Genomic DNA, 16390 nt, shown 5'->3' with positions numbered 1-16390 from the left:
GATTTTGATTTAAGCTTTATTATAATTACCAACATTTATGGACTATAATCTTTATTGGACCATTAAGAATTCTAACTTTCAAACATAAAATAATATATTAAAAGATAAAAACTATGAAAAAGTATAAGAAATATTTAAAAATTATATCAAAGTAAATATTTTTACGTATAAAATAAAATTTTAAAATTATATATATAATGTCAGGTTGATTTGGTCTCGGGTTGGTTTTTTTAGTTAAAACCAAACCAACCCAAATATAGTCGGGGGTTTTTTTCCAATACCAAACCAAATCACTAGTTGGGGTTTTTTTCCGATTTGACTCGATTTACGATTTGGTTCGGTTTTCGATTCGATTATAACACCATTTATATAGACATAAACCTGGTTTAGGGTTGAATAGTCATCTTAACTGGAATCAAATGCATCTGGTAGAGTCCCACAATTTGATATTGTTGTTTGTTTTCAAAGGACAACACACACCTCTCTAATGAACTAGCTCACTAGGCTCTAACTAGCATGAGTTAAAAGTGTGCTTTTATTTTTAATAACTTGTTTTTTTATGTTCAAGACTTGCCTCTCTATTTTTAAAAATGATGCAGTTATCATTTCTCACTCATGCCTCCAAAATAGAACACTTTGGAAGGAGACATAATTATGACCAAAATATGAGGCATAGTAAATTACGTTAAGAATAATGAGTTTGCCTAATCATTGTTTCCAAATTGAAGATTAAGCCGATCCATGGCGTTTGACCAAGGTACTAAAATGTGCTACTAATTAACCATCACGCTGTTCAGTACTTCATTAAACGCATTTTCCTTTAAATTAAGATCATACATTGAAATGGTAAAATCTCTTTAAAAATTAGGATAAAGCTGGGTGCAAGGCAGATCTAGGAGGGGCGAGGGTGTTCATCCGAACTTCCTCAATAAAAAATTACATTCGATATTTTTCACATTGTATATACAAGGTGGTTTAGTGGGTTCAAATTTCACCCTGAGGTTTCAAGTTCAAATCATATTTTTATATTTTGAGTAAAAATTCCGAATCCATCACTATGACGGGGTGCAATAACCTTTTGCAACAGTTCAAACAGAGTGGTCCATATGCCGATTTCATCTATTTCCTTAGTAAAAAAATTGGGTATGGATGCAACAACCTTTACCGACACTTTGAACAGAGTAGTCCATTCTACTAACATAGCCAGAAGGAAAAAGTGACCTTTTTGATAACTATATTCTTGGTATTGTGTTAGAGTGGGAAGAGTTTCACAATGGACTAGTCATTTCCTTATACGAAATTGGATAATTCTTACATGAGCTAACTTTTGATATTGAGTTAGGCCTAAAGGCACATGGGACAGTTTAGCAATAAAATATAATTTTTCAATTTTAAAAAATGAAAAATACTTTCCAGCCTTTATTTATTAATCACTAAAAGATTAAAAAAAGAAAATCTCCCCCCACCCCCACATAACCTTTTGACCTTTCTTCTTCCTTCTACCATGTGAACCCCGCCAGCCGCCATCAATTTCTCCATTGATAGTGAACATAACAAAGTCATTCTACTATCATCCGTTATTCTCTATTCATTTTGAGATTTTTGTGAAAATAAATGGACGTCAATAAATTATTTTGAAATTCGCGACGAAGAGAAATCGAAAGTATGTTGAATTTTTTAATATAATCTTTAATAAGTTTAATGAGTGGTGATGTTTGTTCAATCGGAGTGATCGAAAAAGAGATGGACGAATAACGATCAATTTTTAACTCCAATGTTCAAAAAAAATTCTTCTCGCATATAAAATTAGCAGATTCAATTTTTTTTTACAAAAAATGACGAAAAAAAAAGAACGAAACAAAAGGCTAAGAATTTAAATCTTTAGAATGGTGGGGGAAGAAGATGACCGCTGGTGCATGGGTATGGGTGTGGGGGTGGGGTGGGGTGGGGTTGTTATGAAGAGATTAATGTGGAACTAATATTATTTTTTTAATTATTTAGTTAATGCATGTCCACTGTTAAAAAAATAGGTACCAATTTATCAAAAAAAAAAAAAAATTAAAATAAAAATTAAACTCTATTCACGCGCTAAGTAGCAGTGAGCCAGTGATATACGCTTATTTTGCCACATCAGCGTTTTGTGTTTAATAGACACATATTTTGAAGAATTTAAGTGTTCAATAGGTACAAGTCCTAGTTGAGGTGTCTAAGTGAATTATGCGGACAACTTTAAGGGGCTGCCGATGACTTAAGCCTTTGATATACTATGCCTATGCCACTAAGATACTCTAGGATATCCTAGAGATTACCATGTACTATCCCTTCTCAAGAGGGAAGTCAAGCAGGTGGAACGGTAGGAAAATACATACATCCGTTGGAGTGTTGGGTGAGTTAGTCTATACCAGGAAATTTTGTATGAATTTGTATCAGAACATATGGTTCTTATATCAGAGATGATGGGATATCTCATCGCTAGTAATATTATAACTAGGGAATAAAACAACTTCCAGTCAAATGAGGTGATTAGTCCTCTATATTCAAGTCCCAAGTATAGGTGCCCTGGATATAGTATTACTACAATAACACTTTTCAAATGGCTTAGTTAGACAAGCTTAAAGTCCAACTTTAAATTGCTGAACCACCCGTCATCATGTAAGGTCTTCTGATATAGAAACTGTTGAGCTACTAACTATGCCTAATGATATTATGGGTCACTTATCAATAGCAACACTTGTTATTGCTAGTGGCCATTTTAGAAGGTTATGTTGACAAGTTTTTAGTAACAACTTGTTAACACCACTTATAATGGTGTTGTCTATTGGTGAATTGTTTATAACTTCGTTGTATGAAATTATTTCAGTTCATGTAACACTTGAGCATTCACTATTCACCTATAGCAGTTGATAAGCACATGGACGACCAATGTAACGAAACATGCTGTACTAAAATTTGCAGTTGAAATCTACTCTAAACAGATACATCCAAGGCAGATAACTAAGGAATTTATTTCACATCACATCTGCGGCAGACAAATATATTTAAAGAAGATAAAAGGGTAGTAAAACTCCAGCCAGCCAGTCAGTCAGGTTGGAAAATTGTGCTGGAAAGCAGTAAAGGGGCGAGACATTATAAAGACAGTATAAGAAAGAAGGTGAGGTATAGTCATAAGTTCCTTCTCAACAACGCAGAAAATGATGGCAAAAACATTTACCAGTCGGGCACCCTTTAGCAACAAAACCCAAAAAAGTAGGCATCAAAAGTCACTACTTGACTGTAACGATCTTGATCACAGAAGCAGTTCCAACACGGTGAAGGGCTACAACGGAATCTCCTTCCTTGCATAATCCTTTTGTTTTGGCATGTTGAAGAGCAAAATACAGTGCTTCTTCTGTAGACTCTTCATGGGACGCCCTAGCTGACCCTGCATGCAGAACTGGAACCAATCCCCTGAAGATAAGGCTGTGCCTTGCTGGAGATTCATCACTGCAAGTCCAATCAAAAGAATCAGTCTTGATCTCAGGGACAACCACAGACAATATAGGCATTCCAGGCCTGTACTTGGCCACCAATTTTGCCGTACTTCCTCCCCTGGTTAACACAAGAATTAGAGCAGCTTTTGCAGAGTTAGCGGTACGAACAGCAGAAGACGCAAGGCTCTCCAAAGGGCTCATGGGAACTGGTGCATTTTCCATAATTCTTTTAAACACATCTGGATAATCAATTGTGCTCTCTGCTTCAATACAAATTCTGGCCATGGTCCCCACTGCAAGATCAGGATAAGCTCCAGCAGCTGTTTCACCACTAAGCATGACACAGTCTGTGCCATCAAGGACAGCATTGGCAACATCTGTTGCTTCTGCGCGAGTTGGTCTTGGAGATTTGATCATGGACTCCAACATTTGTGTTGCTGTGACAACAGGTTTCCCTTGGATGTTGCACTTGTAAATCATTACCTTTTGAGCCAAAAAGATCTTTTCAATTGGAATTTCCATTCCCAGGTCACCTCTGGCTACCATAAATGCATCAGAGTTGGCAAGAATGTCATCAAAATTTGCTACACCTTCCTGGTTTTCAACCTAAGAAGGAAATAACAAAATTAAGAGTATTTTGACAAGTTTGTGATTCTAATTCAGTAATGTCAAGGTGGAAAAACAAAAAAGCAATTAAGTTGCTGCATCAGTCAATTCACAGCTTATATTTAATGTCTATTTAAAAATACAACCGACAAGGTAATGTCGCTGACAATTGAAATATTCTGGTAATGCTTAATCCAGATCAGACAGAAGAGAAAAGAATAGATTACCACAAGGTTAGTTCAACTCATGATGTTAATCCTTCAATTCTGGGGATAGGGAGTGGAGATTAAATCGCTCATTTATTGAATTTCCGCAAATTAGTGTGTTATGTATGACACTCAAGTACCACAAGGCTATCTAGAAATACATATTAACGATGCAGTAAAGTGAATGGGCAACTTAATGGAAAGATCAGACTACATAGTTATCCAGTCAGAATCAGACCTTAGACATTAGAAGGATGTTCTTTGCATGTTCACCTAGCAGCTTCCGAACCTCCACAAGATCTGAACCCTTACGAACAAAAGATAACGCAATCATGTCGATATGATTTGGAACTCCCCAGTTTAAGATGTCATCCTTGTCTTTATCTGTTAATGTTGGCAGATCCACAATTACTCCAGGGAGATTGACATTCTTTCTTTCACCAAGAACAGCAGTGTTCTCACAGCGGCATCGTACCAAACCTTTCTCTTTGTCACAAGACAAAACGGTGAAGGTGATTGTGCCATCTGCACAGAGGATCACACTTTGTGGCTTTACATCCTCTGCTAACTTTTTGTAGCTCATGCATATCGTACTCTCATCACCTTTAATGCTGTAATCAGTTGAGACTGTGATCTCCTGACCCTGTTTAAGTTGAACAGGCTTACCATCTTTTAAAAACCCTGTTCGAATTTCAGGACCCTACAAGATGAATATGAAGAGTCAGAACTTTCACATAAAAAGGTGAAGGCTAGACAGAACTAGGAAATCATATATGTATCGTGTTTCTTAGAAAGTATAGAGTTCAGAGTCTAAATTTAACATTTCACGTTGCCGCTAATCATCAATAACAATTCTCAGTTACATAATATAGAGCATGTTAATCTTGAATGCAACCAGAGCAAAAGATGACCACAAAATTATGTACAAGAAACTAAGAAAGAATGAGTTAGAGACCACCTCTCTGAATTAACAAAGAATAGAACAACTTCGATTAAAAATTTCAGAAATTTTACTCTATTTATTAAGGAGATGCCATTTTCCAAAATACGCCAGGATAAGACTGACATAATGTTCCGGTCAACATTAAAGTGCCAAATGATATCTTTAACCAGAACTATGACTTAAGTTTGCATAGCGATTCAGTATAGTCTAGGTGAGCCAAGATTAGAATGAAAAAAAAAATCCAGAATAAGACAGAAAATTATTACTTCGGCACAAGGCAATAGGTACACAACAATCTCAAATAATACCATCTAACATCAAAATTTTCCTTTTAGATTGGTTATAATATCTAAATTCCAATTAATGTTTATTTCCATCTCGCAACTACTACATTGTAATATCCACCATTTAAAGAAATTTACTTGGCACGCTTAACAAACATTCTAAACCAGTATTATATTCTAAAAGTTTCTAACAGAGCTTGTATACTTCTCCTCTGTTACTACACAGCTACCCTCATTAGATTAGGCAATGAACGAAGAACGCTACACATGCTTTCACACCGAAAAATATTCTAAAATATCAAAAAGTGATGGAAGCCGAAGAACAACTCAAACCTACAACTGTAAGGTCATATCAGGCTTATTTCATTACAGCTTACTACTCAGTCATAGACTTATAGCATATCCATATATCACAAACATAAGGTGACTAACAACAATGGTTCTGTAATGACGCATCAAAGTTAGGCTTCCCGGACAGGGGAAGACTAATGTTCTCTATCAGATAAAATCCCAGAAAAAACACATAATTAAGAACATCTTCAAATTGTAGATGCAATTAATTCCCAAGAAAAAGACATTTGACCAACTGTGTAATACACAATTCTGGAACTTTCCAAAATAACTCCTACTAGTCTGCAGATTAATACACCAATTTTCAACAGTCCAGCCTCTTATTCCGAGTAGAAAAGAAAAGAAAAGATAAAAGCATGGTTTCTTATTCCAGTAACCGATCTGTGACTAGAGTTATACGAATTGCAATTTTAGAGTAATTAATAAAAAGAAGTATAGGAGGCACCTTGGTATCAAGCATAACAGCACAGAGAATACCAGTATTCTCCATAGCCTGTCGGAGATTATCAATAGTCTCCTGATGATAGTCATGAGATCCATGAGAAAAGTTGAATCTGGCAACATTCATGCCAGCCCGGAGAAGCTTCTCTACCATGGGAACTGAGCGAGATGCTGGGCCTAAAGTGCATACAATCTTGGTCTTAGGCCTCTTGACATTGTTGTTGTTTTCAATCGCCATAGCCAAAAGGAAAAGGAAGGAGAGAAGGGAAGAAAAAACTGAAATTAGAATAATAGTATTGTGGTGGTGAGGTGAGAGAAGGAATAGTAGGTGGAAGAATAAAAAAGAAACGTACGGCGTGCGGACTTGACGTGATGTTGAACTTTTCTTCTATTTATTTATTTATTAGAGTTTAGGTATTTGTAGGGACCACCATATTCTTGACACACAAGCTATTTCTCCTTTCCATTCACTTCCCCAACCATTTTCTTTTCTTTTCTTTTTTCCTTTTCTCTCCTCCCTCGCTTTTCAATTCCATTTTGCCTTTCAATACAATTTCTTNATATATATATATATATATATATATATATATATATATATATATTACTACAAAGTTAAATTTTAATATATTTAAGGATAAAAAATAAATGATATTCTCCTAAAAAGTATAAAGGGGTTAAGAACCTTACTACAAAGAAAAGCTAAATATAAAAGAATTCTAATAATTTTTCTTCAATTCACTTATTTTGATGTGAAGTAAATAAATTGAAAAAGTTGTCAAAAAAATTTAACATTATAAATTATATTATCAGGGATAAACTAAAAAAATTAAAGTTAAATTATTATTATTATAATTACCCCATCGAACTTATACCATTTTTTGAAGTAGATACTTAAAGTTTACGGAAATCGTATTACCCCATGAAATCATTTTAAAGTAGCGTATATTCTTCCTTTTCCGGTCATTCATAGTTATAGTAAGGCAGGTTGCAAATCACGCACCAACCCTAATCTACCACCTGTCATTCACTATTTAACTTTTAATTCTTTTCATATTTACCTTTAATTTTCTATTTTTATTTCTTTTTCTTTTCTTTTTTGAAATTTTTCTCTTCAAATTTCTACTTAGCCTTTGACTTCATAGTTGACAACACTCCATCATTGCACTACTTAATCCCTACTAAATCATGACAAATAATCAAAATATGAAAATTAAAAGTTCTATCAAACCAAAATTCAAATCATCATCTTCATCCCAAATCGTCTTCTTTATCTATTAGCATCACCATTTTCTATCTTTAATAATTAGTAAAGAGAAAACTACTTCGTTAAGTTTAAAAAAGAAGAAGATAGAACCAATAATATCGCATTTTAAAATACAAAATCTGAGCAAGAATGGTGGTTTTTAATTTTTGGCATATTGAAAAAACTTGGGAAAAAAGTCTGAAATATATCAGAACTTTGGCCGAAATTGTTGTTACGATATCGAACTTTGGAAAGGACCTTTTACCCCCCCTTACACTATTTAATAGTGTATTTTAAAGGTATAATGCATAATTATAAATAGTCCACGTGAGAACATATGTACCTTTAAAATACACTATTAAATAGTGCATGGGGGTAAAAAGTCCTCCATAAAGTTTGGTGTCGTAACATCAATTTCGGCCAAAGTTGAAGTATTTTTCAGACTCTTTCCCAAAAAATTTCTTAAAAGGCTATTAATGGTGATTTGGGGAAGATGAGAAGATGGGTCTAATTTATTAATTAAAAAAATCAAAGTAAAAATGTCACATGGTATTTTAACACTGGTATGGGGCTGTAATATAACTCCTTCACGCGCTCAATTTTCGTGAGAACACAATTGCAGTAAAAATGGCTGAAAAGGGTTTATTTATCATGAAGATAAATAGTTTCGTGGGGTAATAGGACCTTAACAAACTTTAGGTGTCTATTTCAAAAAAGGGTATAAGTTTGATGGGGTAATTATGTATTTTTCTATAAAAAATATCAAATAAATTGAAATAGAAAAATTATATGTTTTTGTAAATATTTTAGTTTTTACTCAATTTAAATCCGAAAAGAATTGAATAATATTTTTAACACAAATATTAATTGAAATAAATATTAAGAGCTAATGTAAGTGTAATTGTCACGGGCCTATTTTTCGAGGGCTAGTGGAACATCAAATAAAGGCTTGCACAACTCTTCGGATGCTCAGTCCTAACACAAACAAGCACTCAAACGTGCAACAGCAATTCGTCTAAAAACAGTCCGCTAAAACAGCCAACTAGAAAGCAATAAAAAGAAGCATACTTTGGGAGGCCAGTGCCAATTTTCTTGATATTTTTCTAAGTGTCCTACATACAAATGAACTACCACAATATATGTCTAAAAGCTGAAAACAAAGCTAAAAATGTTCGGGACAAGTTCCCAAAAAATAATGGACTACAAGAGTGACTTTGCAAGTCAAAGGTATGGTGGGAAAAGGTGGAGTGTTCCTTAATTTAAGGTAGTCTTGCCCCCTTGGCTAGGGCCCCTTTGTGGCTGGAAAGTCTTGGCTGCCACCTGCTCCTCAAAGGTCTCCAAGTCACCTCCGAAAGCGAGAAAATAATNTGGTGATTTGGGGAAGATGAGAAGATGGGTCTAATTTATTAATTAAAAAAATCAAAGTAAAAATGTCACATGGTATTTTAACACTGGTATGGGGCTGTAATATAACTCCTTCACGCGCTCAATTTTCGTGAGAACACAATTGCAGTAAAAATGGCTGAAAAGAGTTTATTTATCATGAAGATAAATAGTTTCGTGGGGTAATAGGACCTCAACAAACTTTAGGTGTCTATTTCAAAAAAGGGTATAAGTTTGATGGGGTAATTATGTATTTTTCTAAAAAAAATATCAAATAAATTGAAATAGAAAAATTATATGTTTTTGTAAATATTTTAGTTTTTACTCAATTTAAATCCGAAAAGAATTGAATAATATTTTTAACACAAATATTAATTGAAATAAATATTAAGAGCTAATGTAAGTGTAATTGTCACGGGCCTATTTTTCGAGGGCTAGTGGGACATCAAATAAAGGCTTGCACAGCTCTTCGGATGCTCAGTCCTAACACAAACAAGCACTCAAACGTGCAACAACAATTCGTCTAAAAACAGTCTGCTAAAACAGCCAACTAGAAAGCAATAAAAAGAAGCATACTTTCGGAGGCAAGTGCCAATTTTCTTGATATTTTTCTAAGTGTCCTACATACAAATGAACTACCACAATATATGTCTAAAAGCTGAAAACAAAGCTAAAAACGTTGGGGACAAGTTCCCCAAAAATAATGGACTACAAGAGTGACTTTGCAAGTCAAAGGTATGGTGGGAAAAGGTGGAGTGTTCCTTAATTTAAGGTAGTCTTGCCCCCTTGGCTAGGGCCCCTTTGTGGCTGGAAAGTCTTGGCTGCCACCTGCTCCTCAAAGGTCTCCAAGTCACCTCCGAAAACGGGAAAATAATAGATATGCTGCTCGAGACTCGCTGAAGCGCAACTTGAACTCGCGTCGCCCCCGGAACTGCTGGAATTTAACGTAGCTCCTTGCGAGGCGGTACACGCTCCCCCACCTGATTTGGCGACGACCCCGGCGCCACACACCTACAAGTCCTCGTAGTTCTCCCATGTTGCCTCCTCCGGTGCAGTTCCCTTCCAATGGACAAGGAACTGCGAGCTCGAATTATTCCAGCCTTTGCCGAGAACCAGCTGGTGATCAATAATTGCCTCGATCTGTTTGTCCATGGCTGGTGGAGTGATGAATATTTGAGCTGTACCGGCCTGCCCCCGACCCTCGTCTTCCGTGTCTTCGAAATACGGTTTCAATTAACTCGCATGAAAGACTGGATGTATCTTCAAGTGATCGGGCATATCAACCCGATACGAGATTTTGCCAACCTTGGCAATAATCTCGAATGGACCTTCATAGCGGTGAATCAGACTTTGACTCACCCCACGCAGCGACTTGAATTGTCTAGGGTTCAGTTTCACCATAACTCGATCCCCAATTCGATAGTTGACTGGCCGTCGCTTTCGATCAGCAAACTTCTTCATCTTCCGGGCTGCCTTGTCGAGATAAGATCGTGCAAGATCGACTTGTTCCTCCCAGGCTTTCGCCATGTGATAGGCACCCGGACTCTTCAAACCGGCATCGACGGGCAAGGATTGTGGCGTGTTGTGCTGCTGCCCAGTCCTTCTGATTGGCACTAACATAGTGCCGCAAATAGCACTCCAAGAGTGCGTTGATCCGCTCAGTCTGTCCATCCGTTTGGGGATGAAAGCTAGTCGAAAAATGCAACTCTGACCCAAGTAAGCTGAATAACTCCCTCCAGAACGCACCAGTGAATCGAAGGTCTCGATCACTAATAATGTGCTTGGGTATACCCCAATGCTTCACTACGTCTCGCAAGAATATACGGGCTGCCTTCATGGCTTTGCAGCTGGCTGTTGTGGCAGTGAAGGTTGCGTATTTTGAGAAGCGATCAACAACAACCATGATGTCCCGAACCCCTCCGAATTCGGTAAGCAAGTAATGAAATCCATGGTGACGCTGTCCCATGGTTTTTCAGCAACATGCAGTGGCTCAAGTATCCCACCCGGCGCCTTCGTTTCAACTTTGTCTTGTTGACAAACGAGGCAAGTACGTACATAGACCTCAATGTCATCGCGCATTCGAGGCCAATAATAAGAAGACTCCAGCAGCGCTAACGTTCTCTTCTGTCCCGGATGACCAGCCCACATTGTATCATGACCCTCTTTGATCAAAGTACGTCGAAGACTAGCCCATTTCGGCACGTACACACGTCTGCCTGTGGTGTACAACAAGCCATCCTCTTCCCAAAACTTCTTCGTCTTGCCTTGTTGGGCCAAAACGAGAAGTTGTTTTGCCACGGGGTCATGCTGCATACCCTCCTTAATATTATCAATGACGCTGTTGCATGTTGAACTGATAATTGCAGCAAGGGCAGCCTTGCGACTAAGCGCGTCGGCTACAACATTAGCCTTCCCCGGCTTGTACTCAAACGTGAAATTGAATTCAGCCAAGAAGTCTTGCCAACGGGCCTGCTTGGCAGTAAGTTTCTTTTGGGACTGAAAGTAAGTTGTCGTGACGTTGTCCATCTTAACAACAAAATGAGCACCCAATACATAATGACGCCAAGTCCGTAAGCCATATGGACCACAGTCGTCATCTCCTTTTCATGGGCAGAATAACGTCGCTCCGCGTCGTTCAACTTCCTACTCTCAAACGCTATCGGGTGGCCCTCTTGCATTAGGACACCACCAATAGCAAAGTCAGACGCGTCGGTATGAATTTCGAACGCCTTGGTGAAATCTGGCAGCGCCAAGACTGGTTCATTGGTAATGGCTGCCTTTAGCTTTTCAAAGGCCGTTTGACACAAATCAGTCCACTCCCACTCACGACTCTTTTTCAGCAAGTCGGTGAGTGGAGTAGCAATAGCAGAATAGTCAAATATGAAGCGTCGATAGTAATTGGCGAGGCCAAGGAATGACCGCAATTCTGGTACCTTCGTTGGGGCCTCCCAATCCCGAATTGCCTCCATTTTGTCACTGTCCATCCTTATTTCGCCATGGCTGATCGTGTGACCAAGAAACTGGACAGTGGGCTGGGTGAAACTGCATTTTTCCCTCTTCACACACAAGTCGTATCATGCAATACATTGAACACTTTGCACAAGTGCTCAACATGCTATTTTATGCTGTTGCTATAAACGACTATATCGTCCAAATAAATGACTTCAAACTGATCCAAAAAGGGATGGAACAACTTGTTCATCAATGTACAAAATGTGGCTGGAGCGTTCGTCAAGCCGAAAGGCATGACCAGCCACTCAAACGCACCATACCGAGTGACACAAGTTGTCTTTGGTTCGTCACCCTCGACAATTTGGACTTGGTAATAACCCTTCCTCAAGTCCATCTTCGTGAACACCTTGGCCTGTCCCAAACGATCAAATAAATCTGCAATCAAAGGAATAGGATACTTGTTCTTCACCGTGACCTTGTTGAGGGCTTGGTAATCAATACATGACCGCAATGTTCCTTCCTTCTTCTTTTGGAATAAAATAGGCGCACCAAAAGGCACCTTAGAAGGCCTAATATGTCCCGCGTCCAGCAACTCGTTGAGCTGTTTCCTCAGTTCCTCCAACTCAGGGGGTGCCATATGATAAGGCGTCATGGCAGGTGGCTTTGCCCCGGGAACCAGTTTGATTTGGTGATCAACTTCCCTTTGTGGTGGCAACCGTTGGGGAAGTTCTTCCGGCATCACGTCCCTATTATCAACAAGGACTTGCTCAATACAGTGAGGCAAGGCTGCTGCCTCCATCGAGTCTTCGACGCCTCCAACAAGGGCAGCAAGGAAGGTTGGTTCCCCTCTCTTGAAGCCCTTTACAAGCTGCATGGCAGAAAAGTGCACTCCGTTTTGTGGTACCCGAATAAGGGGTACCACGCAAGATCCTCCGACATCACTAATGTGCAATTGGTTGAGGCATGGTGAAATAAACGCATTAACCTCATACCAAAAATCTAGCCCCAGAATAACGTCAAACACGTCCATGGGCGCAATTGTAAAATCTGTCAACCCCTTCCACCCTCCTAAATTGATGGGGACTTTAGGAGCGAAACCATGGACAGTGGTGGGGAGGGCGTTAACAGTTTTCAACATAGTATCACTGGCAACATAATTTAAGCAAAGGTCTGTGGCCCTTTCCTTTGTTACAAAATTGTGAGTTGCACTGGTGTCCACCATAATTCTAACGTCTTTGCCATTTAACTTGGCATTGACAAACAGTGATTCGCGCGACCTTACACTAGCCGGCTGGGCAGCCAACGCAGCAATAGTCATATGATTAAATAACGCCATGTGATTAAACATACCTACAGCAACGTTCTTACTCCTGTCCGTCCCACCAGTCTGCCCAGATTGCTCCCCGGATGACCCTCCGGCTTGCGCAGCAGTTTGTTCTTGCTGCTTTTGGGTAGCAACCATTGCACTCAATTTGCTCAACAACAGACAATAACGGGCAGCGTGAGTAGTCTCACCATAAATATAACAACCCTCACGATGTGGAGCGCCTTTCTTGCGATCCTCATAGTTTTTGCGGAAATTAGAGGGTTGGTTACGATTGTTACCTCTAGTATCGCTGCCTCGGTTGGGAACTGACTTGTTCTTGTTCTTGCTGCTATCCCCTTTGGGAGGAACATTTTTGCTCCGATTGTCCCTCTTCTTCGCTACATCTGCCCGAAAATCTGTGAGCGATTCTGCCACTATGATCGCCTCATCAACATCACGAACTTGTCGCCTTTGGAGTTCTTGTTTGGCCCAGTTTTGGAGACCATCCAAGAAGTAAAACAACAAATCTTCACTGGTTAGGCTTGGAATTTGGAGAGTGAATCTCGTGAATTCTTTCACATAGTCACGAATGGAGGATGTTTGCTTCAAGTACCTCAACTTTCGACGAGCCTCATGCACTACGTTTTGAGGGTAGAATTGTCGCTTTAACTCCCCTTTGAACTGCTCCCAATCGTCAATAGTGCAAACCCCTCTCTCCATGTCCGCCTTTTTCCTCCACCACCACAACATAGCGGTGTCGCTCAAATACATAGCTACTGTCCGAATTTTGGCAGCTTCACTAGTCATGCAAACATGCTCAAAATAAGCATCCATTTGCCACAAGAAGTTCTCAACATCTTGGGCACTCCTTTCCCCACGAAACTCCTTTGGCTTAGGAGCTTTGATACGAGTTTCACGGACAGTAACGGGACCAGCAACTCCCGCTGCGGCATTCTCATCAACCTGCCTCTTCAAAGTCTCGAACTCTCGGTGAAGAGAGGAGAGAGCTTCGGTGAGCTTGAGTTCGAGGTTGGTCAGTCCTTCCTTGTTAACCTCTTCAAGCTCCTCAAGGTTACTTTTCACCTTATCGAGGCCTTCAAGAGCAACCGTTTCAAGAGAGGTGAAATTGTTTTCGAAAACCACAAGTCGCCTATTCAAGGCTGACAAACCAGCCTCAACTCCGAGGATCTTCTCGTCGAGTTGGCTGGTATCGGAAACTTCTCCTTCTTCCCCAAGGCTCCTGCCACAAACAAGAGGGTTGGAGGAGGATTCTCTTACCCTGCTCTTGTCACGTTTCCTGGCAGTGTCTCTCCGAACTTCCTGCTCTCCTTCTTCGTTGCGTTGAGACTTCGACGTCATGCTCTAACCGTTGCTCTAATACCACTTGTCACGGGCCTATTTTTCAAGGGCTCCACGGACAACAAACAAAGGCTTGCACAGCTCTTCGAATGCTTAGTCCTAACACAAACAAGCACTCAAACGTGCAACAACAATTCGTCTAAAAACAGTCCGCTAAAACAGCCAACTAAAAAGCAATAAAAAGAAGCATACTTTGGGAGGCAAGTGCCAATTTTCTTGATATTTTTCTAAGTGTCCTACATACAAAAGAACTACCACAATATATGTCTAAAAGCTAAAAACAAAGCTAAAAACGTTGGGGACAAGTTCCCCAAAAATAATGGACTACAAGAGTGACTTTGCAAGTCAAAGGTATGGTGGGAAAAGGTGGAGTGTTCCTTAATTTAAGGTAGTCTTGCCCCCTTGGCTAGGGCCCCTTTGTGGCTGGAAAGTCTTGGCTGCCACCTGCTCCTCAAAGGTCTCCAAGTCACCTCCGAAAGCGGGAAAATAATAGATATGCTGCCCGAGACTCGCTGAAGCGCAACTTGAACTCGTGTCGCCCCCGAAACTGCTGGAATTTAACGTAGCTCCTTGCGGGGCGGTATAATAATGGTTCATTCCGCCACGATAGCATTAGTTAGGGTGTAAGTATTTAGATAGAGTTTTCTTACAATAAGTATTGGTAAAAATCTCATTTTAGAATAGTTTTTGACAAAAATCGGATATTTTAGTGTATATTATGGTATAGTGCTTAATAATTTTTGGATTTATATTATGATAGTTGAGGAGCTTACTAGACTATAAAAACTTTCAGAATGAGAAACAAATTCATAAAACTGCGGTTATAATGATTTCTACGATGAAATATTTTTATGTTGTCTTAAATTTTAGGTGTGTTGCAAAATAGGGAAAGCTGAAACTTCCACAAGCTACTTGATGTAGCACAAATTACACCCTTTATTGGGATTAAAGTGATCGATGTCAAAATATAGTAACCTAACTAGGTTGTGGTCAAATTCCATAGAAAGTGTGGTGACATGTTTTCTAATTTGCTATTTAAATTAGTAGCTTCTATTGGAGATGGGGGTTTAAATGGAGAGTTCTTAAATACTATAAACTACTTAGATTTTAATCAAGAATTAAAGACGAAGTAGAGTTACAATTCTTACATATCAAAATTCAAAAAGATAATTTACTATCAACTCATTCATATATATTTATTGTGCGAAATTGACAAATCTCTATATTTTCTTAAGTCTCTCGATCCAATTAAGAGGATATCACCCTAAGTTCACTTTGACACTTAGATTTCAAATTAATTTTTTCATTCTTCACATAACTCAGGTTAGCTATCTTATCTCTAACTCAAGCTATTAGATGGAGGTCGGTAGGCCTAAATCCCTATTGATGATTTTTTTTCTAATCTTAACCTCTTTTATAAAGCAATCCAGAATAAAAGTGAGTTCTTCATATTTGTTATCATTAAAAAAATGTTATCTTTACGAAAGAGTCTTAATACATAACGATTACCCCTTCATGAGAAGAATTTATATAAATAATCTATTATCATCATTTCTACTCTAAGTTTCATAACCTTAGTTATGAGTAGTTACAAATAATAACATCTATAATTTAAACTACTAAAGAACATGAATTTAAAAGGAAGTAAACAAAACATTTATTAATGTAATTCTTGAAAGAGAATCTTGTTTGTTCCACAATAATCTTCTAAAAAATCTATAATTAAATCTTAAAAGCTACGAATCATGAATCTTATATGCTATGAGTATTCTCTAACCCTAAGAAGAATTCATAACCTTTAAAAATAATGCATAACTCTAAAACGTCATCTTAATGACATATTTAT

General features: G+C 38.4%; 1 protein-coding gene and 1 pseudogene across 1 annotated transcript; both read right to left on the bottom strand.

Moving 5' to 3' along the window:
• Window positions 1-2925: 2925 nt before the first annotated feature.
• On the bottom strand, window positions 2926-6662 carry LOC125862928 (pyruvate kinase, cytosolic isozyme). The gene is made up of 3 exons (XM_049543054.1): window positions 6306-6662; window positions 4521-4982; window positions 2926-4076 (listed from the first exon to the last, which is right to left on the bottom strand). The coding sequence occupies exons 1-3, from the start codon at window positions 6537-6539 to the stop codon at window positions 3264-3266; spliced, it is 1509 nt and encodes a 502-aa protein (XP_049399011.1). The 5' UTR covers window positions 6540-6662; the 3' UTR covers window positions 2926-3263.
• A 4098-nt stretch (window positions 6663-10760) lies between these two features.
• On the bottom strand, window positions 10761-14544 carry LOC125855287 (uncharacterized; annotated as a pseudogene).
• Window positions 14545-16390: the final 1846 nt, after the last annotated feature.

Source organism: Solanum stenotomum, chromosome 1 (assembly GCF_019186545.1).
Source record: "Solanum stenotomum isolate F172 chromosome 1, ASM1918654v1, whole genome shotgun sequence".
Lineage (NCBI taxonomy): Eukaryota > Viridiplantae > Streptophyta > Magnoliopsida > Solanales > Solanaceae > Solanum > Solanum stenotomum.
Note: the sequence above shows the minus strand (reverse complement) of the source record. Positions and strands in the feature narration are given on the sequence as shown.